This window comes from Microcaecilia unicolor, chromosome 5 (assembly GCF_901765095.1).
Source record: "Microcaecilia unicolor chromosome 5, aMicUni1.1, whole genome shotgun sequence".
NCBI classification, from domain to species: Eukaryota; Metazoa; Chordata; class Amphibia; order Gymnophiona; family Siphonopidae; genus Microcaecilia; species Microcaecilia unicolor.
This window is the reverse complement of record NC_044035.1, coordinates 191629491-191647171: the sequence shown is the minus strand read 5'-3', so window position 1 is coordinate 191647171 and position 17681 is coordinate 191629491. Positions and strand designations below refer to the sequence as shown.

Sequence of the window (17681 nt, the reverse complement as noted above, 5' to 3'; positions counted from 1 at the left end):
AGGATTTCATGCCTGTTTCTTCTCTTTTTTGTGAACTTAAATGAACGACCAGCAATTTTTTTCTTGTTTTCTTGAATGGGAGGGGTCGCTTAAAAAAAAATGGCAGAAGGAAGAGGAGCTAAGGTGAGCACCTTGCCAACGACGAGGTTCAGTGGGAGTGTCATTGAGGGGCATAATAGAACGACGCCGGCCATCTCCGGGGCCGGCTCCGTAAATGGGCGAAGACAACTGTATTTTCGAAAAAGATGGCCAGCCATCTTTTCTTTCGATAATACGGTTGGTGCCGGCTAAATCTCAACATTTAGGTCAAATGTTGAGATCGCCGGGTTTAGGGATGGCCGGCTTCGGTTTTCAGCCATAATGGAAACCGGGCCCGGCCGTCTCAAACCCGGCAAAATGCAAGGTATTTGGTCGTGGGAGGTGCCAGCATTTGTAGTGCAGTGGTCCCCCTCACATGCCAGGACACCAACCGGGCACCCTAGGAGGCACTTCTAAAAATTAAAAAAATAAATAAAAATTGCTCCCAGGTGCATAGCTCCCTCCCCTTGGGTGCTGAGCCCCCCAAATCTCCCCAAAACCCACTCCCCACAACTCTAGACCACTACCATAGCCCTGTGAAGGGGGGGCACCTACATGTGGGTACAGTGGGTTTTGGGGGGGTTTGGAGGGCTCCCATTTACCACCACAAGTGTAACAGATAGGGGGGGATGGGCCTGGGTCCACCTGCCTGAAGTGCACTACACCCACAAAAAACTGCTCCAGGTACCTGCATACTGCTGTCAGGGAGCTGGGTATGACATTTGAGGCTGGTATAGAGGCTGGTAAAAAAATGTGTAAAAAAATTTTTTTTTTGGGTGGGAAAGGGTTGGTGACCACTGGGGGAGTAAGGGGAGGTGATCCCCGATTCCCTTCGGTGGTCATCTGGTCAATTGGGGCACTTTTTTGAGGCTTGGTCATAAAAATAAATGGACCAAGTGAAGCCGGCAAAATGCTCATCAGAGCCGGCCATATTTTTTCCATTATCAGGCGAAGCCGGCCATCTTGTAACCACGCCCCCCATCCTGCCTTCTGTACCCTGCCGAAACACCCCCTTGAAGTTTGGCCGGCTCCGCGACGGAAAGCAGTTGGCGCCGGCCAAAATCGGCTTTCGATTATACCGATTTGGCCGGGTTCAGGAGATGGCCGGCTATCTCCCGATTTGTGTTAAATATCATATCAAGTTAAATATCATATCAATAATCTTCATGCATGAACAGAATAACAATCCCCACATGCATGTGCTTATATGTGCATACAACTCCAGGTGCTGATACAAATTTTTTGTACACAAAATATTGATTCTGCTGTTAATGTATGCCCATATGTGCATGTTTCCATGGTAACCAGCACGCTTTCCAATGTTTGCACACATTTATGCAAGTAAATTATTTGCATATGATTAGGTTACAGCACTGGGTTCAATATTTTTTTTCATGTGCATCAGGAATCCATATGCTAAGCTTCAGCGTACACAACATCAGCCTAATAGTGTGTTCTGTTTGTTGGCTCCTGGCTGCTCACTGATGTGCACAGTATATTCTCAGTCTTCCTTACCTTGACTGCTATACAGCGCCATGGACATTACACAGAAAATCAAGTCCCAGAAACAGAGACAGCAGGTATGACATCCTTTCATCTGAAAATACAAACACACACACACACACAGGAAAGGACTGATGTTAAGAGATTTAAAGTTTACAAGATAGCTTGGTTTTATAATGAGAATTAATCTCCAGCACATGGTCTACAGTATTTATACTTAACACTTCTTCAAATTATGCAACAACACATCTCCAGGCTCAGTGTCTGCAGCCAGTTTTGAAAACGCTGCATTATGGGGCTTGGTGTACCTGCAACTAGTCTAGATAATCCTATATTTTGGGGCTCGGAGTACCTGGCAATTGGTCTGGATAATGATTCATTGCTTTATTTTGGGGGATTTCTAAGAGAAGCAATTGGACAAAGCTGGAGTTTCCACTACCCCAGTAATTTGTGGAAGGCAATAAGCGAACAAATAATTGAGGCCTCAGTAGATAGAAAGGAATAGATGAGATTTAGATAATTGAAGGTTTTATTAACTAGGAAGGAGAAGATAATGTTATGCTTTAGCAGCCAGGAAAGGTATTTTTAATTGATTGATAATGAATTAATAGGCAGATTTCTTTTATAATAGGAAGGAGGAAATGTAATGGGTGATATAGGAAAGTGATAGTCCTTTATGAAAGATGATATGTCCACAGGTGTATTCCATTCACTCTATAGCTAGAATAGATAAGAAGGGAGGTGGGATTGTGGCGATTTTTAATGAGGTTTTGGAGGTAGAGGTGATTGACTCAGTAATGGATATTGGTTTGCAGGGTCTCTCACTCAAGGTGAGGTTGCATCATTTTAGGATGAATAGTCTTTTGGTGATCTACAAACCCCCTGGGAGTTGGTCATTGATAGTGGATGAGTTCAATTGTTGCTTCTATAACATATAACTTGCTTCCACTCAATAGTAATTGTAGGGGATTTTAATTTCTATTTGTAGAACATATTGGATCCAGAGGTTTTATCATGCCTTAATGTCTTAGAGGATTTAAATTTAAAATTGGTAAATATGGGTTGTTCTCAAGTAGTTGGGAATAAGTTCAATGCAATTACAGGTATCATCTATTAACCTGATGGGAGGGAGATCAAATCAATTTCTGTAAAGTTGAATTAGGAGGGCCTAAGCAATCTTCAAGAAGAAGGACTTGTTATTGGTATGGGGGGGAGGGGTTAACAATTTGCGCCCTTCAAAAGATAACTTGACTATCTTGTTACTAGAAGACTGGAATGATTCAGTGCAGGACTCTTTAGATAGGATGGCCCCTCATCAGCTTATGAAAACTCCCTGAGCTGTCACTTCCCTGTGGTATACATCTAGACTATTGAATACGAACAAAGAGTGTTGAAAACTGGAAAGAGTGTGACAGGAGTCTTTGAGTGATGCCTCCAGAATGATATGGTGAACACAGATCAGAGAATACAAAATGATAAGGGAAGAGAAATGTATTACTCTAAACTGGTAGTGTGAAGTCAAAACCTCACTAAAGAACTTTTCAGGGTGGTTACAATTTTTATTCATCCTCCTAGGGGGTAGGAACATGAGTGAGGGACTTCATCAGAGGATTTTGCTGATTTAAAAAAAAAAAAATTCCTCAAAATTCAGGAGAGTATAAAGGGAGGTATCTCCTCACCTATGGCCTAATCAGGGTCAGAGCAAGAAGAGAAGTCAGCTAGAGCAGTAAAGAAAGTTTTAATAAACATAAACATATTCCTAAAATTTCTCCAGCTGTGTGGTATTCTGTTGCTGGAATGTTTTTTTTTTCATTTGTTTCTCTTAAAATGGTTAAAAGACACTGCTAGGAGTTTTTGTCTTTTAGATCCTTGTCTTGCCATATGAATGCAAATATACCAGAGGTTTTTGGAAAAGTATATGGTCCACCATGAAAAATATCTTTAATTTAGCTTCTGAAATCTCCCCCTCAATAGTTCTCTTCCAGTAATAGTGAATCTCTCCTGGTATTGACTAACTCCCCTGTTTACTACGCCACGCAATGCAGACACAGCCCATTCAAAGTGAATGGGCTGTGTTGGCATTAGCGTACGGCAGCCACCAGCGCAGGTAAGATACCTGAGATAGCTGTAGCAGGCTTTGAATTACTTGATTCATCTCAGTTGGGGTTCTGTGATTTTGTTTAGAAACAGTTCTGGCTGCTTTATTGGTTGATTGAGGACACTAATAGATGGTGGTAGACAGGTCTTTGTTATACAATTGGATCTCTCTGCAACATTCGATCTAGTGGATCATGATATTTTACTCTCTTGACTGAGTGATGCTGGTGTCATAGGTAATGTTTTGATATGGTTGAAGGTTTTTTTGTTTTCTTTTCTTTTAAGACTAGGGTCTGGCAAAACAATTTTCTGCAGCTTGTCACACAGCTCAGGGAATCCCTCAGGGATTTATTTTATCATTTACTTATTTATAGTGTCTTAATATACTGTTGATCACAATAACAATTGCTGCCAAGTGGTTTATGCAGACTGAATTCGATAAATGGTATCTAAAAAAATCAGAGCCGAAAAAAATAGCGCCATTTATAGAATAGTGCTTAGTGCCAGGAACTGTGACTACTTTTAGGCATAACCATCTACATCAATGAAACCCTGATGTAAATCCCCACACCTAAATTAGGCGCATATCCCCTTTATTCTATAACTGTGCATATAAATTGTAGGAATGCCCTGAATGGACAGAGCAATACCTGCCTGAAAAGACGTGGTATTTTAAGGTTGTAAATTTCTGATTTGGTTCATTTTTGTTTGGAACTCATCATGAATGAGGCATAAATATCTGGTAATGACAACTGTCTACTAAAGCTCTATAAATGCTGGCTTTATTTTTTTCAGCAAAAAAAGCACCAACAGCCTTCAAAATGAGGACACAGTTCCTTTAATCATATAACTTGAACATCAATCTTCCATAAATGACCCGACACAGGCTGTCTTTCAGCGCATAACGCCTGAGTCAGGGGTCAAATGTGTGATGGAGTCTAATTGATGAAATGTGCAGTGATTGAGCTTTCTCCCTTGCACAAGTATTCGTGGCCCCTTTATAACTGAAACTCATTGACAGGTATCACTTGGTCTTAAACACCTCTGTTCTGTGGCGAATTATAGGAACTTAAAACTGTAGTATCTTATGTACCACATGTTTTGCATATCACTTTCCATATCAGAACTACTGTTTCACAAACCCTCTTGATTTCAATTGCTCCTCCTATTACAAAGCCCTCAACATTAAGGGCCCCATTTACAAAGGCGCACTAGCATTTTTAGTGTGCGCTAAAAATTAGCATGCGCTAAACGCAAAGACACCCATTATACTCCTATGGGCATTTTAATGTTTAGCGAACAAGAATTTTTAGCGTGAGCTAAAAACACTAGCGCACCTTTGTAAAAGATCCCCTAAAAGCATCTGTTCCACTGCCAGCAGCTTTTAAAATAGCTTGAAGCTCATCTTCAAACCTTTCCCAGGACAAACTATGCAGACACTTTTATCTACTCTACTCTCCCTCCATTAGGGATGATACAGATTTTTAGTGCTCCTCTCTATTTCCTTTCAGTCTCCATCTCTCTATACTTTTTCTTATCAAGAATACAGCATTCCTTTCTACGTACTTCTGAGTATTTTAGCTATGTAAACTGCTGAGATGGTTTTCCAGTTAGGCAGTATATCAAATTATAAAAAATTTGGATCCGCCCATGACCCTCCCATGGTCGCACCCCCTGTTTGGATCATATGTAAAATTTACACCTGGGTCAGGGCGTGTAAATTTATGCACATTATTTTAATTAATGACAATTAGCACCGATAATTGATCAATTATTTTTGCTAATTTTTGCCCAAATTTGTGCACACAATTTTTAGTAACTTTTATAGAATTCTGGAGTAACTAATGCAATGGTTTGATGGCAGAGCCAGGTCTTTACCAGTTTTTTTAATTCTGGGTATAACTGTTAGAATCTAATGTCAAGTGGCAAGGATCACCTTTATCCTCTTTTTTATTTAATTTTATATCTACGTTTCTTATGATCTGTATTGAAGACTTTTGGAATATTAAAAAGTATGGTACCACATGTGTGCATGGAAGTGAAGAAAATCGTATGTAATTTGAGGATGATTTGTCAGATCAAACCCTTTTTAGAAGGGAAAGGGAATGGGATTTGATATACCGCCTTTCTGTGGTTACAATCAAAGTGGTTTACATAAGTGATTTGCCTAGAGTCCCAAGGAGCTGCAGTGGGAATTGAACACAGTTCCCTTGGGGTCCTTTTACTAAGCTGTGGTAAAAAGTGGCCTGTAGTAGTTTGGTGCGTGCTGGGCCAGTTCTTACCATGGCTGGGAGAAAAGGCTTTTTTTATGGGACAGTAAATGGCCATGCACTAAAATCAAAAGTAGCGTATGGCTATATACTGCCTGAGCCTTTACTGCCACCCATTGACCCGATTACCGCTAGGAACACCTCCACGGTAGAAAATAGAAAAATATTTTCTACCACAGGAAATAGCATCGGGTGCCCACGCTATCTTGGTGGTAGTGTCACTTTGGCGTGTGTTAGCTCTACCACTGCTTAATAAAAGGACCCCTTGGTTCTCAGGCCACTGCACTAGCCAATAGGCTATTCAAACTATAGTTTATTCCAGACAGACAAATATGCAAAATTCAGATTCTATACAAAATGGCAGCTAAGTCATTTTATTTATTTATTTTCTGCACTTGTACCCCACATTTTCCAACCTAATGGTCAGTTCAATATGGCTTACAGTTGTCTAAAAGTAGAAAGGTTACATTTATGAAGGATCAGTGAGGTATACCATTCCATTATAGTTATCCGGTTACAGTATGGTTTATATTTAACTTTTTTCAGTCTAATTACGTGTAGTACAGCTGTTTGAGGTGACAGAGGATTAGCTCAGTTCTGTCCATTTTCATGATTTTGGGGGTGTTTCTTTTGGTCTGCTTTACTCTGTAGAGTCATTAAAAAGGAACTTTCCGAGTAAGTGGGCTTTCAGGTGTTTTTGAAACAGTAGGTTCATGAACTTTAAGCCTTTCGGTAGTGTGTTCTAGAATTTGGTGCAGACATGTGGGAAGCTGTACCACTTCATTTCTCATTCTGAATATGAATTCTCTGTACTTGACTGCTTAATCTACTCTGTCACTTATGAACTTTAATGCAATACCACTTTGTATTTCTCATTCCGGAAATGGCGATCGCCATTACGGAATAATGTAAGCCACATTGCGCCTGCAAATAGGTGGGAAAATGTGGGATACAAATGCAACAAATAAATATGTAGATTTGGATCTTAAGCCTTGACATCTAGGGAAGTGGAGGGGTTAGGCAGGATCTTTGCCCCTGTTTATGTTGCGGATGGATAGGTCTGTTAGGCTGGTCATATAGCTCGGCGAGAGGCCAAAGATTATTCTGTAGACCAGGGCACAGATCTTGAAGGCTATGCGTGCTTTGATAGGTAGCCAGTGTAATTTTTTGAGAAGAGGTCTAGCGCTTTGAAATTGTTTTTTTTCCTAATATGTATTTTAAGCTCTTTGTAATTTCTTTAAGATTTCTTCCTTACATCCTGCGTAAATTCCATTGCAGTAGTCAGCATAGGCAAGTACATGGATTGGACAAGGTTTTGGAATACAGTTCTTGGAAAGTAGTGGAACATTTTCTTTGTAGTGTCTGCTGCTTGGTAGTCAAGAGATAGGTTGCAATCTATAGTGATTCCAAGGACAAGGATTATATTTAAATACTGTTTATATTCATAATTCTGTCTGTATGGATTGGCCCCAGGGTATGTAAATCATTTTCCCCTGGATTCTGTATAGCGCAACTTAAGTTGTGTACGCAAATCTAGTCATTTCCTTGTCATCAGCAGCAGATGTATCCATTAACTGATGGGTTGTATCCGCCTACCAGCAGGTGGAGATAGAGAACACTGAAAGACCATAGTGCCTCTAGGATGGCTAGCCCCAACTGCCTTCAGTATTTCTCTATCTCCCAGGAGATGTGGACGTAGCTTGATCAGCTCCTGGATTTCAGACTGCCTGGGGTGGCTCCTGTGCTTTGCCAGTTGAGCAGGGGTGTTGTGGCTGGTGGTGCCCACTTTAAAGGCATATAGATTCGCCCTTTCTCTGCCTTACCCATTCCCCCCGCCTCCCGGAGTCCCTCTGTTGCTGCCTGCCTCCAACTTTCCTCGCAGCGTTAAAAAAAAAAAAAGAGCTCGCTTTTACTGCGTGGCTGTTCTGAGGCTTTTTCCAGTGATCCTGGTTCTGTGCAGCTTGACCGGAGCTCATTCACTCAGTCTTCTGAGGTGAGAGTGGTGCCCAGCTCCTCCGGGGAGGTCCCGCGGACACCGTTCCGATCGGGGTAAGTTTTGGCGCTAAGCCGCCATTTTATTGCTATATTCCTGTCCTGTGAAAAAACGGACAATGGCTGCTGAAGGAGTTAAGCGCTGCTCCCGTTGTGGTAAATGCAGATCAGCAGCGGGGCTGTTGCGGAGGAGTCTGAGTGCAGGGGGACGCCTCGTTTAGAGGCTGCCAGAGGAGCTCCTACATCCGTTTCTCCTAATTCGGAGGCGGAGGGTCAGGGTGAGTTTTTCTCCCCTGAGTTTGTGCTTTTAATGCATAAGGCTTTTATGCTGAAAAGAGCTCTGCCGTAGGTGTCTGACACTGTGTTGCCTCCTGGCTTCCCTCCGGGTGTTGATGCCCCAGGGATGACTTCAGAGGTTATTTCCTCCCCCGAGCATTGGAAACACGCTCATAGATGGGTAAATTCCCCGTCTGCCTGGACTGGTCCCCCGGACTGGAGGACACAGGACCGGAACACGGGACTGGAGCACACTGGACTGGTCCAACAGCTTCACCTGTACTTAGCTACTAAGCCCCCCAAGAGTTGAGCTCCTGGTTCGAGTAGCCGACAGGACTTACTGGATACCGGATGACTTAGGGACCAGGACTGGAAACAGAAGTGCTCCTAACCCTAAACTGATCTACGTGCTCCCAAGCCCTAAACCAGCAGGAGTGTTCCTAACAGTAAACTGACAAAAGGACTTCCTAAGCCCTATACTAAACAGGAGCTCCTATTCCCTGCTCAAGAAAGGGACTTCCTAAGCCCTAGACTAACAGAGCAGGGAACTAAACACAAAGCTAACACAGGTGCTACTAAGCACCAAGCTACAAGCAGAGCTTTACACTAATAAGCTAAACACAGAACTAACCAGCTACCTAAGCACTGCTCTAGCAAGCTAGATACAACTAACAAGGTGCTTCCTAAGCACTACTCTGGCAAGCAACCAGAAGAGCTCCTAGCACTAAAAGGGAAGACAGGGGAGCCACAAGGAAAAAGAAGGGAAGCTAACACATAAGCCAAAAGTGATTCTAAATCACCAACACCAACAGCAAAGACTGCAATGCTCCCAATAGCACAAACACCAGAAGTACTTCTAACAGCAAACTCTGCAGTGTTCCTAACAACACCAAACCCTGAAGTACTTCTATCAGCAACAGAGCTTCCAAAGCCCTACACACAGCAATGCTTCCAAAACCAAGAGGGAAAAGCAGGGGAACCAAAGGGAAAAGCAGGAAAGCTAAACACATAGACACCAGTGCACACTGCACTAACACTAACCTGGACCTTAGCAAAAGCAAGCAGGGAAACTAGACACAATGTCAGAAGTGCACACTGCACCACCCTACCTAAAGCCAACACAACTGTTGCAAAGGCCCTGAAGGAAACAACACCACTTCCTTATCAAGGCCCTCCCTGATGATGTCACACTCCCTAGACCTAGGCAAAAGCACACTGACCCAGAGAGGCCCAACCCACACCAATGCAAAACCGTGAAACCCTTGAAGCCAGTACACCCAAAGAGAGTTAGAGCAACTCAGGCAACACACAGCTGTAGTAAAGTAAAACAATTAACCCCATGCTGCTGGAAGCTGCCAGCACAGAGAGACAGAGCCAGCTCAGAAAGGACAGAGAAAAGAAACAGAAGCCAGCTAAGAAGCTGACCCCCAGGAAAGAGGTAAGTTTGAGAGGGGTTCAGACCCCAATCATAACAGCACCTCCCCCTCAAGGCTCCCGTGTCCCCACAGGAGCTCCAGGTCTCAAAAGACAATTTAGGTCTCCATGGGTAGCTGTGATGAAATCTCCCAATGGGTTTCACAACATAAATCTGGATGGCTGGGCAGGAAGTAACTAGTACATCTGGAACTTGGAAACCAGAGTGGCTTTGGCCGCCACGAGGCTCTTTAGTACGGCTGCTAGGCAGGATCAGAGTCTTGGATGCACCAAGTGGAGTCCTATTCAACAGGAACCATCTCTTGAAGGAATCCACAACTTCCTTGACTTCCTGGCACTCCACTGTAGCAGCCAGAACTGGGCTAGAGCCCACACCCATCCTGGAATCTAAAGCCGGACAGGAACTCGAACAGGACTTCAGACTGGACCTTGCCTCTTGGCTGGAGCTGGAACTCAGGAGGGGTTCAACGTCTTGGTTGAAGTGGGAACTCAGAGTAGACTCAGCATCTTGCCTGAGACTGCAATCTGATCCGGCCTCAGCCTCTTGGCCGGAACTGCCACTCAATTCGGACTCAGCCTCTTGGCTGGACTCGGTACTCAACGTAGACTCAGCATCTCGGCTGGCACTGGGACTTGCTCCGGACTCAGCATCTTGGCCGGAACTGCAACTTGACCCGGACTCAGCCTCTTGACCGGGACTGCAACTTGACCCGGACTCAGCCTCTTGACCGGGACTGCAACTTGACCCAGACTCAGCATCTTGCCTGGGACTGGAACTCCAACTTGACCCAGACTCAGCATCTTGCCTGGGACTGGAAATCCAACTTGACCCGGACTCAGCATCTTGGCTGGGACCGCAACTCTCACCGGACTCAGCATCTTGGCCGGGACTGTAACTTGACCCGGACTCTGCATCTTGCCTGGAACTGGAACTCCAACTCTCACCGGACTCAACATCTTGGCCGGGACTGCAACTTGACCCAGACTCAGCATCTTGCCTGGGACTGGAACTCCAACTTAACCCGGACTCAGCATCTTGCCTGGGACTGTAACTCAATTCTGATTCGGCATCTCGGCTGAACTCTGCACTCGGTGCAGACTCAGCACTCATCGTGGACTCGTCATCTTGGCTGGGCTCTGCACTCGGTGTAGACTCAGCACTCATCGTGGACTCAGTATCTCGGCTGGCCTCTGCACTCGGTGCAGACTCAGCACTCATCATGGACTCATCACTCGGTGTAGACTCAGCATCCCGGCTGGGACTGCAACTCGATCCAGACTCAGCATCTTGACTGGAACTACAACTCACTCCAGACTCAGCATCTTGACTGGAACTACAACTCGATCCAGCCTCAGCCTCTTGACTGGAACTACAACTCGATCCAGACTCAGCATCTTGACTGCCAATGCTGCAACTCACTCCAGACTCAGCATCTTGACTGGAACTACAACTAGATCCAGACTCAGCATCTTGACTGGAACTGCAACTCGATCCAGACTCAGCATCTTGACTGGAACTACAACTCAATCCAGACTCAGCATCTTGACTGGAACTACAACTCTCAGCATCTTGACTGGAACTGCAACTCAATTCTGATTCGGCATCTCGGCTGAACTCTGCACTCGGTGCAGACTCAGCACTCATCGTGAACTCATCATCTCGGCTGGGCTCTGCACTCGGTGCAGACTCAGCACCCATCGTGGACTCATTATCTCGGCTGGGCTCTGCACTCGGTGTAGACTCAGCACTCATCATGGTCTCATCACTCGGTGTAGCCTCAGCATCCCGGCTTGGACTGCAACTCGATCCAGACTCAGCCTCTTGACTGGAACTGCAACTCGATCCAGACTCAGCATCTTGACTGGAACACCAACTCGGTCCAGACTCAGCATCTTGCCTGGAACTCCAACTCGATCCAGACTCAGCATCTTGCCTGGGACTGGAACTCCAACTTGACCCGGACTCAGTATCTTGCCTGGGACTGCTGCAACTCGCTCCGGACTCAGCATCTCGGCTGTCACTGCTGCATCTCGCTCCGGACTCAGCATCTGGGCTGGAACTCAAAACAGACTCAGGCACTGGGCTGGAACTCAGTGTGGACTCAGAAGCTTGGCAGACAAAGCCCTTCAGGCTGGACTCGGAAGTTTGGCGGGAAAAATCAGGAAGCCACCTTCTTTCAGCTTGGGCTTCCGGAGTATCCCGTAGGGTTGGCTCCGAGAGGAGTTGGAAGCGGTAAAAGAACAGCTTGGTAGAGGGATCAATAGCAGAAACTGGGTTTTCTTCGAACCCAAGCCAGGAGACACGCCTTCTTTCCGCTGCAGCTTCAGGAGTATTCTTCAGGGCTGGATCAGACAAAAGTGCAACCCGGTAATCCTGGAGTGTCAGAAACGGATCCAGATCAAAAATGGGGTTGGAACTGGGATCCAAACTGGTACTAGGAGGCTCAGTAGACAGCGCCACTTGAACTGGATGCAGAGACTTGGCTTGAAGCGCTGCTTGGACTGGAATCGGAGACTCAGTCAAAAGCATCCCTCGGACTGGACTCGGAGACTCGAATGGAAGCGCCACTTGAACTGGCATCGGAGGCTCGGTCAGCAGCGTCCCTCGGACTGGACTCTGACGCTTGGCTGAACGCGCTGCTCGGACTGGATTCAGAGGCTTGTCTGGGCGCACTGCTTGAACGGGACTGGACCCCTGCTGGGCCCAGAGCGTGGAATTCCCAAGACGTCTTCTCTCAGCGACAGCTTCCGGAGTATCCCACAAAGCTGGATTCAGGACAAGGCTGCGGCGATACTCTGAGAGCATGATGAAAGGGTCCATATCTGAAACTGGGTTTTCAGCGATTCCAAGCCACCGGACACGTTTTCTCTCAGCTGCTGCTTCAGGGGTCTTCTTCAAAACAGGATGAGACAAAAGTTTATTCCGATACTGACGAAGAGTCATAGAAGGACCAAGAACAACGATGGAGCTGGACCCCAGCTGGGTCAGCTGGGCGGGGGTTCTTGCCGGGCTCATGGCCTTTGCAATCTGTCAGGTTCTCAGGTTCAGAGCCCGGGAGCAAACGTGAGCCCTTGGGCTGCTACCGAGGAGCGACAGCAGCAGGCAAAACCCACCAACCAACACTGGGTAAGCACACCGGCAGGGACTGCAGGCACTGCCCAGCGAACCGGAACACATGGACTGGAATCCCCCGGACTGGAGGACACAGGACTGGAACACACACCGGACCGGAACACACTGGACTGGAGCACACCAGACTGGAACACCCTGGACTGGTCCCCCGGACTGGAGGACACAGGACCGGAACACGGGACTGGAGCACACTGGACTGGTCCAACAGCTTCACCTGTACTTAGCTACTAAGCCCCCCAAGAGTTGAGCTCCTGGGTTCGAGTAGCCGACAGGACTTACTGGATACCGGATGACTTAGGGACCAGGACTGGAAACAGAAGTGCTCCTAACCCTAAACTGATCTACGTGCTCCCAAGCCCTAAACCAGCAGGAGTGTTCCTAACAGTAAACTGACAAAAGGACTTCCTAAGCCCTATACTAAACAGGAGCTCCTAATCCCTGCTCAAGAAAGGGACTTCCTAAGCCCTAGACTAACAGAGCAGGGAACTAAACACAAAGCTAACACAGGTGCTACTAAGCACCAAGCTACAAGCAGAGCTTTACACTAATAAGCTAAACACAGAACTAACCAGCTACCTAAGCACTGCTCTAGCAAGCTAGATACAACTAACAAGGTGCTTCCTAAGCACTACTCTGGCAAGCAACCAGAAGAGCTCCTAGCACTAAAAGGGAAGACAGGGGAGCCACAAGGAAAAAGAAGGGAAGCTAACACATAAGCCAAAAGTGATTCTAAATCACCAAACACCAACAGCAAAGACTGCAATGCTCCCAATAGCACAAACACCAGAAGTACTTCTAACAGCAAACTCTGCAGTGTTCCTAACAACACCAAACCCTGAAGTACTTCTATCAGCAACAGAGCTTCCAAAGCCCTACACACAGCAATGCTTCCAAAACCAAGAGGGAAAAGCAGGGGAACCAAAGGGAAAAGCAGGAAAGCTAAACACATAGACACCAGTGCACACTGCACTAACACTAACCTGGACCTTAGCAAAAGCAAGCAGGGAAACTAGACACAATGTCAGAAGTGCACACTGCACCACCCTACCTAAAGCCAACACAACTGTTGCAAAGGCCCTGAAGGAAACAACACCACTTCCTTATCAAGGCCCTCCCTGATGATGTCACACTCCCTAGCTGAAAGTGGCGCATATCCTTTTTCTCCCCCGTGGTCGGGCTGTGGAGAGTCTGAGGGATCGAGCAGACCCTCAGGGACAGATGATCCAGAGGAGGGTGCCTGTTTGCCACTGGATTTGGATGATCCCAATGCGGTCCGGATTTTCCACCGCAATGAGCTGCCAGCTCTCATTACTGACGTCTTGCAGGCCCTCTGGATTGATGATCCTGCTGAAGGCGATGCCTCCTCTGTTAATCTTAGGATGGCGAGTACTAAGAAGCCTACTCGGGCCTTTCCTGTGCATGACTCCATCCAAGAGCTTATTTCAGCTCAGTGGTCTGACCCCGATGGGCCTTTGAAAGTGGCCAGGGCTATGGGTCAGCTTTACCCTCTGAATGAGGAGCACTTGGCCCCTTTGGGGATGCCTAAAGTGGATGCATTAGTCACAGTGGTGACAAAAAAGACCACTCTCCCAGTAGAGGGAGGGGTCGCTTTGAAGGACATGTAGGATCGGCGGCTGGAGTCCGCGCTGAAGCGGTCCTTTGAAATTGCGGGCCTTGCCTTGAGTGGAGTGAAACAGGTGGATGTGAAGCGTCTGTTCACGCTTTCCAAAAGTACTAGGACTAGGGGGCATGCGATGAAACTACAGTGTAGTAAATTTAAAACAAATCGGAGAAAAATTTTCTTCCCCCAACGCGTAATTAAACTCTGGAATTCGTTGCTGGAGAACGTGGTGAAGGCGGTTAGCTTGGCAGAGTTTAAAAGGGGGTTAGATGGTTTCCTAAAGGACAAGTCCATAAACCGCTACTAAATGGACTTAGGAAAAATCCACAATTCCAGGAATAACATGTATAGAATGTTTGTACGTTTGGGAAGCTCACCAGGTGCCCTTGGCCTGGATTGGCCGCTGTCGTGGACAGGATGCTGGGCTCGATGGATCCTTGGTCTTTTCCCAGTGTGGCATTACTTATGTACTTATGTACTTATTTGCAGTTCCTATGCAGCCCGGGCATGTCTTTCCTGGCTACAGCAGACGGTGGAACAGCCTGCCGATGGTGCGGGTCCCCTTTCTGAGATTGCCCTGCAGATAGAGTCGGCCCTGTCATTTTTGGCTGACGCCCTTTATGATCTGGTCAGAGCTTCGGCTAAACAGATGTCTGTGGCGGTGTCCGCCTGCCGCCTTCTTTGGCTACGTCATTGGGCGGCTGACATGGCTTCTAAGCAAAGGCTGGTGAGGCTACCCTTTGGGGCCTCCTGTTATTTGGAGAGGAATTGGAGAAGACTGTGAAGGACCTGGGGGAATATAAACCCCAGAGGTTACCTGAGGATAGGCCGAGGCCTTCTTACAAGGGCTCTGTGTTTCCCTCCTCTTCCAGACCTTGCTTCTGTGAAGCTCGAAGGTATCGCTCGGGGCGCTCTGCTGGGTTTTCTCAACGTGCCCGTTTTCAGCAGAGGAACTCCTTTCGCTCGGACAAACGTTCCGCAGGGGCCGGTTCAAGGCCAGGAGTTCAGGGGCGTCCTCCACAATGATGGGACGCCAGTCCACTCCTCCTTGCCTGCAATAGGAGGACGTCTTTCCCTCTTTCTAGAGGAGTGGACCAAGATTACCTCAGATCAGTGGGTCCTGGGCCTGATCAGAGAAGGTTACCGACTGGAATTCGGTGCCCCAGTGAGAGACGTGTTTGTGGAGTCCCGATGCAGCACTGCCGTAAAACAGGCAGCGGTAGAGGAGACCTTACAAGTCTTGCTGCACCTCAGAGCGGTGATGCCGGTGCTTCCCGCCGAACACGGCTGCGGCCGCTATGCCATTTGTGTTTAAATCTTTTTTATTGATGACACAACAATACAAACAATGTAAACTTGACTCCAATAATGCTGTATGTCATCAGTTATGCAATATTCTTCCTAATCTTCCTATTCTGCCCCCCTTCTACATTGCCTCCTCCCTTCCCTCTATCCCTACCTTCCCTTCCCTCCCTTCTATCTAGGTACATATCAAATCAATGAACTTCTTAAAACATTTGTCTATATATTCAACAACTGACTCCGTGTTCCAGAAGGCTTAGTTCGTAAGAACGGGTTCCATCTGTCCACGAACCGTTCAACTTCTTGTTGTGGCCGTTCCTTAACGAATAATCGCTCCATGTGTCTAACCAGTCAATTAGAATAGACTTGTTTGCCATCAGGGTTGCCCGCTTCACAAAAGCCACATAACTTTGAGGCCGTGGAGTACCGAGTTCGGGCTTACCATAGGTTCCATTTTGTATCCCATAGGCTTGTCGTTTGGGCAAGGAGACTAGTCCAGAACTTCATGACTCTCGGGCATCTCCAAAACATATGCCCCAATGTCGCCCCGCTCCCTCCACACTTTGGGCACGTCCCATCCAATCACAAGCCCATGTGGAATGCTCGACGGGGGGGAACATGGAGCCTTAATGCAAACCTATATTGTAGTTCCCAACATGCTGTCCATGGAGTCATCCACCTTAATGCTAATGCATGTTCTTGAAACACGTTTGTTGGAATCTGGATTGCTAGATCTCATCCCCATTCTTTAGCATATTTAGCATAGTCCAACTCAGATTTGGTGTCCTTAATATGCCTATGGTGGAACGATAAAGGCACTTTTTGTTGAGAATTCAAAGAGAGGGCAGAAGCCAGTTCCTCCTGAGCATCCTCTGCTAGTTCCTCCCATGGCAAGCTGGACACATAATGGGTTAATTGCCAATAGTGAAAATAATTTTTTTGTCCAAAAAGCTTCAAATCTTGGAGTTCTGAGTACGATCTCAGTTTCCCTTCCTCAGTAATTATATGCTGTAAGTATATTGCTCCTTGGGCTTTCCATTTGCCAAATGTAACATAGTAACATAGTAGATGACGGCAGAAAAAGACCTGCACGGTCCATCCAGTCTGCCCAACAAGATAACTCATTTGTGCTACTTTTTGTGTATACCCTACTTTGATTTGTACCTGTGCTCTTCAGGGCACAGACCATATAAGTCTGCCCAGCACTATCCCCGCCTCCCAACCACCAGTCCCGCCTCCCATCACCGGCTCTGGCACAGACCGTATAAGTCTGCCCTCCACTATCCTGGCCTCCCAACCACCAACCTCTCTTCCCCCACCAGCTCCGCCACCCAATTTCGGCTAAGCTTCTGAGGATCCATTCCTACTGCAAAGGATTCCTTTATGCATATCCCACGCATGTTTGAATTCCGTTACCGTTTTCATCTCCACCACCTCCCGCGGGAGGGCATTCCAAGCATCCACCACCCTCTCCGTGAAAAAATACTTCCAGACATCTTTTTTGAGTCTGCCCCCCCTTCAATCTCATTTCATGTCCTCTCGTTCTACCGCCTTCCCATCTCCGGAAAAGATTTTTTTGCGGATTAATACCTTTCAAGTATTTGAACGTCTGTATCATATCACCCCTGTTCCTCCTTTCCTCCAGGGTATACATGTTCAGGTCAGCAAGTCTCTGCTCATACGTCTTGGACCGCAAATCCCATACCATTCTCGTAGCTTTTCTTTGCACCGCTTCCATTTTTTTAACATCCTTCGCAAGGTACGGCCTCCAAAGCTGAACACAATACTCCAGGTGGGGCCTCACCAACGACTTGTACAGGGGCATCAATACTTCCTTTCTTCTGCTGATCACACCTCTCTCTATACAGCCTAGCAACCTTCTCGCTATGGCCACCGCCTTGTCACACTGTTTCGTCGCCTTCAGATCCTCGGATACTATCACCCCAAGATCCTTCTCCCCCTCAGTACTTATCAG

General features: G+C 46.6%; 1 protein-coding gene across 2 annotated transcripts in view; it reads right to left on the bottom strand.

The window, feature by feature from the left end:
• CD200 (CD200 molecule) overlaps positions 1-17681 on the bottom strand; it is a 376933-nt gene that overhangs the window by 253124 nt on the left and 106128 nt on the right. For both annotated transcript variants that reach the window (XM_030203676.1, XM_030203677.1), the window contains exon 2: positions 1594-1675. In XM_030203676.1, coding sequence (XP_030059536.1) covers positions 1594-1675 — 82 coding nt within the window. The remainder of the gene's footprint in view (positions 1-1593; positions 1676-17681) is intronic.